Source organism: Lactuca sativa, chromosome 7 (genome assembly GCF_002870075.4).
Source record: "Lactuca sativa cultivar Salinas chromosome 7, Lsat_Salinas_v11, whole genome shotgun sequence".
Lineage (NCBI taxonomy): Eukaryota > Viridiplantae > Streptophyta > Magnoliopsida > Asterales > Asteraceae > Lactuca > Lactuca sativa.
In genome coordinates, this window is record NC_056629.2 from 117,192,125 (window position 1) to 117,202,252 (window position 10,128).

The window sequence follows — 10,128 nt, forward strand, 5'->3', positions numbered from 1 at the left end:
CACCTCCTCCATTTTCACTTTCAAAATCACAAGATTTCTCTCAATAACTACAAACAAAATCCATCCATTCTACCTAAAATTTTCGTGTGTGCTTATGAGAGTCCAAGGATAGTCCATCAAAGATCCATTCATTTTGGTAATTTATCATCATTCTAAACTGATTTGGTTTCATTTCATGTTAAAATCCACACTCTTAAACATTTATTTCGTGATTCATGTTCCTTAGAACACCCTAAATTCGAAAAACCTCTTCAAGGGAGCTTGTAAGGCCGAAAACCCCTCTAATCTTCATCAAGATCCAAAATCTTCAAAGAAAGGTGAGTTCATAACCCCTTATTTTTGGTTTTTACTTGTTTTTGGGGGAGAATACAAGTTGAATTGTGTAGATCTATGTGTATATGCCTGATTATGTGTGTTTTTCTTGAAACATTTGGTGATTATGTGTTGATTACTTCACTAATCTAAAAATATGTTAAGAAACTTGAAGTTTATCACTAGGATCTTCATATGAATCTTGAGAAAAGTATGTTTTATCATAATTATTACATGTAAACATGTAGATCTGGGATTTGTATACTTGATATAGCAAAAATAAGTGTTGTGTTCAAAGATCTATAAACTAAACTCACAAAACAGCCATTGACAGTAAAGTTTTGGTCCAATCTCGGATTGTTTTGACCCTCCAAATGGAAGTATTTTTCAAAACTGTTTTACAAGATAAAGTTCAGATTTATACCTTCAAAATGTCTACTCTCACGTTTTCATACGATTTTTCCACAATTTTTGGCGAATTTTACAAAGCTGCCTATCATATTTGAAATAATTTCGGACCAACCTGTGAAGATGAGTAATTTCACACTAGTTTGAGGCCATCAAAAATTATGAGAAAAATTAAGAACAAAGTAGACAAAATTTCCAAACTTCTAGAATTTACGGATCCAAATTTCAACTTACGATGAATTTTCTACAAATTTTCTAAAAACTAGGTCGGAAAAGCCAAAAACCAGAAAAATGTGTATTTTCACAAAAACCAAGCCAAAAATGATATTTTTGACAAAAATGGGTTTAACATTATAATTATTTAGTATGGTTATGATGGCTCGCTTAGAGGAATTAACATTATGAAGTTTACGGAAGACCTTTTTTTTACAGGCAACATCGGGTTGTCTGGGAACATTCTCTTTACATGCTCTTACATTCTCTCTACATTTCCCTTACCTTTTTAGTCAAATAATCAATAACATACATGCATTAATACAAGATCTAACACGAACACACTAAACAGTTTTTCAAAAAATATCGGATTTTCTGGTGGTTTTCAAAGTTATACAAATCATTTTCACAAACATGTTTATGAACTCACCAACATTTTTATGTTGACCGTTTTCAAAATAACTTGTATTCTCAGGAAATCGTTGAAGTAGGATGAGCAAAACAAACTAATGGATATTGCGTTATATTTTGTTTCATCATACTCTTACTATTTTGGCATGTAATATTCAAATACAATACTCGATGTAAACAATGAATGTTGTAATATTACATGTGTGATGATGATGATGTTATGTTTCAATTATATTCACTGTAATGGTATTTCAAGATGAAGTCACGCACAAGCCCCCGGACGTTTTCGCCGTTTGGTTCGGGGGTGTGACACCTAATGCCAAATCCTTGCTCTCGCCCTCGCTCCCGTGATCCCATATTCATTCCTTGGTGCCCAAGCACCAAAGCCGGTGTCAAGAAAAAATATTACCAACCTCCTCTCAGAGCGATATGTGTAGTGCTCAGAACGTTGCTCCTAGAAAACCTACACCAATGGAAAATGAACACTTACGGAGCATGGTCTACCAATCAAAGGTTGTCTATCCCTGCCAAACCTGAAAAGGGAAAAGATATTGTTGGGGATGTGTTCCCCCTCGGCCACAGGTATAAAAAGGTCCCTTCTCCCCCAAGAGAAGGGATCGAGAGAAAAAAAAAACCCTTAAACACTTACCTAACACTCTTCACTTTCTCTAGAAATGAATTGACTTGATCGTTAGAGCTTTGTTCTGAGATCGCCTCACGAATGACGGCTGACGATCTTGTTTTCTTTGCTATGATTCTCAGGCCCTTCACTTCCATCCCTCAAAGAGATGAAGCTAAGCTGGAGACATGTCACAACACCTCCGAAGGTTTTGTGTCGGAGATCCTAGCCAGGTTCAAGGGCTTTCCTAGTAAACCCTCGTGTTGTCTTGAATACAATTTTCGACTTACATCAATTCAAACACCACAACCTCTCATTCAATTTGGTTGAGTTTCACTTGTCTAATTTTTGACCAAAAGAATTTGGTGGCCACCATGGAGCTGTGGTGCTCAAAACCTATCGGAAAATCATGTCTAGACAATCGGACCTGTCTTCTTCCTCAATTCCTCCCATTTCCTCCAAAAACCTTCCACCACCTCCAGCTGGAAGTCCCAAAAAGACTCTTGATGTGCCGAAGAAAACACTCCTCCAGTCACTACTCAAGGATCCCAGGGTCCTCTGATAATAATCTCCAACAATGAGCTTTTTGTCATGATGAGGAGGCTGGAACAACAGGTGACTTAGCGACAAGAGGATAATAGGACCGTGCTTAAGGAAGTGAAAAGAATGAGGGCAGACATCCACAAACCTCAGGAAGTTGTACCCTCGATCCTGCAACCCAGGATCCTAAACTTCGACAGCACGGGATCCTCCGGAAATCTCCATGAGATAGGATCCTCAGTACCAACATCCGCTCCTGTCTTGGGTGCAACTCCTGACGAGCGAGCTCATGTGACCCAGGATCCCAATGAAACCTTCCTTAAGCCAAATACTAAGGATCCTGGTAACTTCGTAAATAATAATGCTTTTAACACTGGCTCTATGGACATTGATACAGGTTTAAGCCCGATCATGGCTAAGGAACATCAACAATTAAGGCGAATGACCTCGAGTGTGCCATTAGTGGTCCAACTTATACCAGAAGTATCCCCCACAAGCCATAGGATCTCAATATTTGTTCCATAAATAGTTGATATTGAAATCCCAAAACACTTTCAAACCCCCAACATGAAGACTTATGATAGGACTACAGATCCTAAGGAGCACGTGGCATGGTATACGGAAAGAATGGAGATCATCCCCATTCCCGCACACTTAAAGGAAGCCTTTCTATGCAAGGGGTTTGCTTCAACCCTCACATGATCAACTTTAAAATGGATTCTTAACGCTCCTCCTTACTCCATTACATCATTTGCTCATTTAACAATCAATTTTCTTGTAGCAGAACATTCGAAAAAGATCACTAGTGGTCTTTATCGAGTGGTTCAGGATCTTAAGGAATCCCTTAGGAATTTTGTGAACAGGTCTGGCAGAGAAGCTCTGAGTATCCCCAATATTGACATGGCGAATGCAGTTGAAGCCTTTTAAATGGGCTTAAAGAAGGACTCTCCTTTCTAAGAAGACATCGTAATGAGTCTTTGCAAAAGGATAAACGAAGTTAGGAGCATAACACTAAGGCTCATAAGGCTTGAAGAAGACAGGGAGATCCAAAAGAGGAGCAACCCACCAAGCTCATACGATTACCCTAATAGGAAGGCCGACTCCTCAGCCCAAAGATCCTATAAGTCAAAACCATATTCCAAACCTGATCATCATAGGGTTAATGCCCCTTGAAGATGAAGGAGATGAAAAAGACTTCCCTAAGATTACTGACTGTTCCTTTTGGATATTTCAGGTATAATATTTGCTATGCAGGATCTTGGAGACAAAACAAGATGGCCAAGAAAGGGAGAAAAATCCACCATTTGGAAAGACAAATCCAAATGGTATGCGTACCATGAGGACTGTGGTCATATCACAGAGGATAACATAGCTCTTAGGAAGGAGATCAACTACCTCTTGGGCAAAGGATACCTCAACGAAATCCTTGGAAGAAGAAAGGAGAGATATAAAGAGAAAGATTAGGATCCTCAGAAGATCCTCGAAAAATGAGGATCCCCTCCTGCTGACGCCAAGGTAATCAGCGTGATCTCTGGAGGACATGACATTTGTGGTACATCTTATTCTATAGAAAATAGGCATGCCAAGTGTGAAAAACAGAAAAATAAGAAGGGCCACGGAAGAATATGTCAATCACAAATGAGAAAGAGATTACATTCGACGAAACAGATAGACAAGATATCCAGGATCCTCACCATGAGGGACAGGTGATCACTCTTTACTTCACTAACCATTTCGTCATAAGGATCCTTGTCGATAGAGGAACCTCAGTCAACATTGTACTCCTGGACTCATCAAAAAGAATGAACATCCCGGAGTCCAAAATAGTTAGAAGATCCTCAGTGCTGATTGGATTCAGCGGTGAAACCAAACACATAGTCGGTGAGATAAAGCTACCTATCTACATAGAGGGGGTAAACTCTATGTAAGGTTTTTGTGTAATTGATACGTTATCCTCGTATAATGTTATACTAGGTAGACCATGGATCCACGAAATGAAGGTTGTCCCATCGACATATCATCAATGTGTGAAGATGCCCACCTCATGGGGGACAATGAAGATTACAGGAGATCAACAAGAATCCAAAGAATGCTACAAGACTTCGATGAAATCTTCAACAATACCACGATAAGCATAGCAATTAAAGCAGGGGGCACGAGATGTGCTAGAAACAAGTAAGCAAGATGTAAAGGATGTTCCCCTGAATCTTGAGGATCCTGAAGCCAAAATTCTCATAGGATCCTTAATGCCTGAACAAATCGAACAAGATCTAATAAAGTTCCTCAAAGCTAGAAGCAACACATTTTCATGGAAGCATGAGAACATGACAGGTATAGATAAAAATATAATAATCCATAAACTTAACATTGATCCATCTTTCAGACCAATACACCAAAAGAGAAGGAATGATCAAGAAGTAGAAAAACTTCTTAAAACAGGAATGATCAAGGATGTGAAATTCCCAAGGTTGCTAGCTAATATGGTCGTGGTATAAAAGAACAATGGTAAGTGGATAAAGTGTGTAGATTACACAGATATTAACAAGGCTTGTCCTAAGGATCCTTTCTCTCTACCACACATAGACTTCATGATAGACTCGACAATGGGTCATGAATTATTAACATTCATGGATGCATCTGCGGTACCCCAACACATCCAGATGGTGCCATCCGACCAAGAGGTTATGACATTCATAACTCCAACATGTATCTATTGTTATACTGCCATTCCATTTAGTCTTAAAAATCTTGGTGCAACATACCAAAGGCTAGTCAAAAAGATGTTCAAAGAGAAACTGGGGGACACCATGGAAGTCTACATCGATGACATGGTGGTCAAGTCTAAGAAAGCTGAATATCATCTCAAGGATCTTGAAGAAGCCTTCGACATACTAGACAAATGTAACATGAAGTTGAATCCCTCCAAGTGTCACTTTGTAATGAGATCTGGCAAGTTCCTTGGACACATGATGACCAAAAGAGGAATTGAAGAAAGCATGGAGCAAATCGATGCCATCCTCGATCTAAGATCACCATCCTCGACAAAAGATATTCAAAAAATAACAGGAATAGTGGCAGCCCCAAACAGGTTCATCTCAAGATCTTCAGAAAGATGCAAGCCTTTCTACGACATCTTGAAGAAGAACAAAAGGTTCGAGTGGACCAAGGAACACGAAGATGCTTTCCAGGAACTTAAAAAATATTTAATTTCAGCACCCCTATTAGTAAAACCATTAGACGAGGAACCATTTCTTCTCTACCTTTCAATATCCTCAAATGCGATGAGTGTAACCTTAGCTAAGGATCTTAACGGGGACCGACATCCCATCTACTATGTAAGTAAAAGTCTCTTGGATCCTGAGACCAGGTACTCCCACCTTGAAAAACTTATACTTGCATTAGTAACTACTTCTACTAAATTAAGATGCTATTTTGAAACACATCCTATAAATGTAAGAACTAATTATCACATTAAGAATGTTATGAGAAAACCAGAAATGTCATGAAGGATGGAAAAGTGGTCCGTGAAACTAAGCACATATGACATAAAGTGTGAGCCAAGATCCGCTATAAAATCTCAAGCATTGGCAGACTTTGTGGCTGACTTTAGTGATGATCAACAAGATGAAGTATACATCGAAGCCAAACAACTTCTAGAACAAGAAAACATGGGAATATGGACACTATTCACAAATGGAGCATCAAACCAAAAAGGAACTGGCCTAAGGATCATACTAAAATTGCCACAGGGGACATCCTACCCCCAAGCAATTAGTTGTAAGTTCAATGCAACCAATAATGAGGCAGAATACGAGGAACTAATCATGGGATTGCAGTTAGCCAAGGATCTCCAGGTATTCGTCAATTCTTTATTATTGACTAACCATTTTAATGGATCCTATGCAGTAAAAGGAGAAAGACTAGCACTATATCTCCAGATCCTAAAAAATTTAGCCTCCAAATTTGGAGCATTCAGCCTAAACCAAGTTCCTAGAGAAGATAATGTTGAAGCAAATGCTTTAGCCAATCTAGGATCTTCTCTTAGGACCCCGTCATAAACAGGACCCCGATAATCCACGTGTTGATCGCAACGATCGAGGATCCTGCCAAAAGGTTTTTGGCTGAAGGATCCCAACGATTACGAGGAAACTACCAACGTCGCTACAATCAAAGACCCAGATCCTTAACTTCCTTCTTAGGATCCTCATAGAAGGTCTCACGTTCTAAGTTTCTAAATTTGCTCCTTTTAGTCCCTCGTCTAAAATATATTTACTTTTGGGTCGAATAATGATTGTTAATAATTTTATTAATTTTTATTATTAACTTTATGTATTTATTTTTAATTAGTTTTTTTATTAGTTTTATTAACTAATTTTATAATTATTATTAATATTTAATTAATCGTTTTAAATGTATATAGTTATATTTAATGCTTTTATTTATTTAACTTTAAAAACTTATCTTTAATTACATAGTTGTTTATAGTACTTTTTTAATAATTGAACGAAAAAAACATACTATATGTATTTATATGTACATTTTAATTTTTTTTTTCTAGAGTGCTAGAAAGGGACGCCGGCCAGGCCAATACATAGTTCTTTTCTTGAGGATTGAAGGTCGAAGAAGAGTAGATAAAAAGTAATATATTCACAGGAACCATCCTCTTCTCTTTCCATCGGCTTCCTTGTTTCCATCGTATTGTTATTGTTTGTTATTGTCCGCTTGGTTCCCTAGGCCCTCAGTCCGTCCTTACGCTTTGATCTCGTCCTGATTAGCCCCTGCTTCATCTTCTTTCAACTCATGATATGAATTCATCCACTCCTCCTGCCGCCGCTGATTCCCTGCATTCATCGGTTCCTAGGAGAAATTCGAAGCGACCCAAATGTAAATCTCTTCAATGATAGTAGCACATATGCCATCAAATACATCGCTTATTCTTATTATTACGGTTGGGTTTTGATTTGGATTTGGATTTGGGTTTGGGTTGGTATTTTATTTTTAGAATATCAAGCGCATATATCTGATCTAGCTTTTCCTTTTTAAATTTCCGTTTTTAGATTCTAGGTTTACTCAGCAGGAACTTCCAGCGTGCAAACCCATTCTTACCCCAAGATGGGTGCGTATCTTTTATTTTTTTTCCTCCTCCTGCTCATGCTTCTTAAAAATTGAAAGAAAATAACTTTATTTGGTCAGGTGATATCGGCTTTCATGCTTGTGACGATCGTCTTCGTACCAATAGGACTTGCATCCCTCTTTGCTTCCCGCGATGTATGCAGAAATCGACTGGAATTTCCTTATCGGTTTCTTGGCGCTAGTAGTAACTTTCTAGTTTCTGTCTAAATAGGTTGTCGAAATTGTTGATCGCTATGATGCTGAGTGCGCACCAACGGGCTCAAGAAGTGACAGGGTCCGATACATACAATCCGCTGCTGACAAAACCTGCAATAGAACCCTCTCTGTAAGACGCGACACTTACGCAATTGAAATTTAGAATCTGTGACTTGTGAGTCATAATCTAATTTGAGTCTATGATTTAGGTTCCAAAGCATATGAAGCGGCCTATATACGTCTATTATCAGCTTGACAACTTTTATCAGAATCACCGAAGGTACATTATTACTTACTTACTGTCTATACTTTAGATCCATGAACAGTACATTATTACTTACTTACTGTCTATACTTTAGATCCATGAGAATGAGTACAACAAAACAAACCCTTTGATTTTCTTTCTAACAATGTCACTTATTTTTTGCAGGTATGTTAAGAGCCGAAGTGATCAGCAATTGAGGAGCCGAAGCAATGAGGATGATACAAGTTCTTGTAAGCCTGAAGATGATGCAAATGGAAGGTCGATTGTGCCTTGTGGGCTGGTAGCCTGGAGTATGTTCAATGATACTTACAGCTTCTTCACTAATAACAATCAACAATTACCCCTAAACAAGAGAGGCATTTCATGGAAAAGTGATAGGGATCAAAAGTTTGGCAAGGATGTCTTCCCCAAAAACTTTCAAAATGGAACACTTATCGGTGGTGCAAGTCTCAATGAATCCATACCAGTAAGCCTCTTAAATCCAAGTTTGAATCCAACCTTTAAATTGGTTATGATTTTTTTTTCTTGTGTGGATTGGTATAGTTAAGTGAGCAGGAAGACCTTATTGTGTGGATGCGGACTGCAGCTCTTCCAACATTTAGGAAGTTGTATGGGAAGATAGAGGTGGATCTTGAGGCAGGTGATACAATAAATGTGATTATGAAGAACAACTACAACACTTACAGTTTCAATGGGAAGAAGAAACTTGTGCTCTCAACAAGCAGTTGGCTTGGTGGAAAAAACAATTTTATTGGTATTGCATATCTGGCTGTTGGTGGCTTGTGCTTCTTACTAGCTATCACTTTCACCATTATATATCTTGTTAAGCCAAGGTAATTTTTCTACTTTGTGTTATTAATGTTTATTCAGGTTATTTTCAGTTAGTGTTGGTTTGCTGGAATCGCTCAAAGAAAAAAAAAAAAAAACCTGTTTGTTTGTTTTGCCTCATGGAATGGACCGGACATTCTTGAAGGAATATGGTTCCTTTAATTTTGTTGAAATGGAATGAATCAATGAATAATGTTTATGTTATAAACATTAATGACACACAGATGTTTTTTTTAAAGAGATTCATTCTTTTAAGTTTTAATTAAATTACAATTTTATCTTTACATCAACTAAAGTATTTATTATTTTGATTATAATCTTATTTGAGTTTTAATTAGCTTTTATTATGCTTAATTCTATATTTTTGTGAGTAGAAGTTCATTAATTATAATTAAAATCATGCATCATAGAATAAAGTTGATTTTTTTTTAAAGTTAAATTTTATATAATATAAAAAAAAAACCAAACATGATCATGGACTATAATGACTCCATTCCAAACAAACTCTCACTGTTGATAGTGTTGAAAAATGTGACATGATCATGCCTCAAGATAAGCACACAACTCATGAGTCATGCTAATGTTATAATTATATGAAAATGAAACAAGTTGTAATTTGTTCTGATCCCATGCTGTGCAGGCGTCTTGGAGATCCATCTTATTTGTCTTGGAACCGCAATCCAGGTGGTCACTAATTTATGCAAAAAGTGTTGTTGTACTTGTATCTTCTTGTATGTATTTAACATCTCATCTGTTTTCTATGAGGATATCATTCAATTCTTTAAACTTTATAACTTGTGGATAAGAAGACTCTATTATCGTGAAAGTGTTTTTAGGTTACTTTACTGTATTTATTGTCTTAGGAATTATTAGTAAAGTGGGACGTGCCATCTTGTATCCTGTAACATAAAATTCATATATGCTTGTTTCGTGCTTCTTTCCCTGCTGCCTTGAGAACAAGAACAAGATGCTTTTTTTTGCCTTCATACTATCTGTTTTAACTTTTAAGTATCATGTTATTATGTGCTCCTCCCCTACTGGAGCTAGGCTTCATACTATATGTGTCTCTATTCATTAAGGTTTTGTTTGGTATTTTGCATAAATAAACAAACTTATTTTTGGAGCTTATTGTTTGGTGAGACAATTAGAAAAAGTTATTTGAGATGATTTATGATAAACTTATTGGGCTTTTTCCAAATATACC

General features: G+C 37.2%; 1 protein-coding gene across 1 annotated transcript; it reads left to right on the top strand.

Moving 5' to 3' along the window:
* Positions 1 to 7,062: 7,062 nt before the first annotated feature.
* Positions 7,063 to 9,865, top strand: LOC111913379 (ALA-interacting subunit 3). Its single transcript, XM_023909097.3, has 8 exons — positions 7,063 to 7,387; positions 7,561 to 7,619; positions 7,697 to 7,771; positions 7,848 to 7,961; positions 8,041 to 8,111; positions 8,262 to 8,562; positions 8,640 to 8,929; positions 9,565 to 9,865. Exons 1-8 carry the CDS (start codon positions 7,309 to 7,311, stop codon positions 9,617 to 9,619), a joined length of 1,044 nt encoding a protein of 347 aa, XP_023764865.1. The 5' UTR covers positions 7,063 to 7,308; the 3' UTR covers positions 9,620 to 9,865.
* Positions 9,866 to 10,128: the final 263 nt, after the last annotated feature.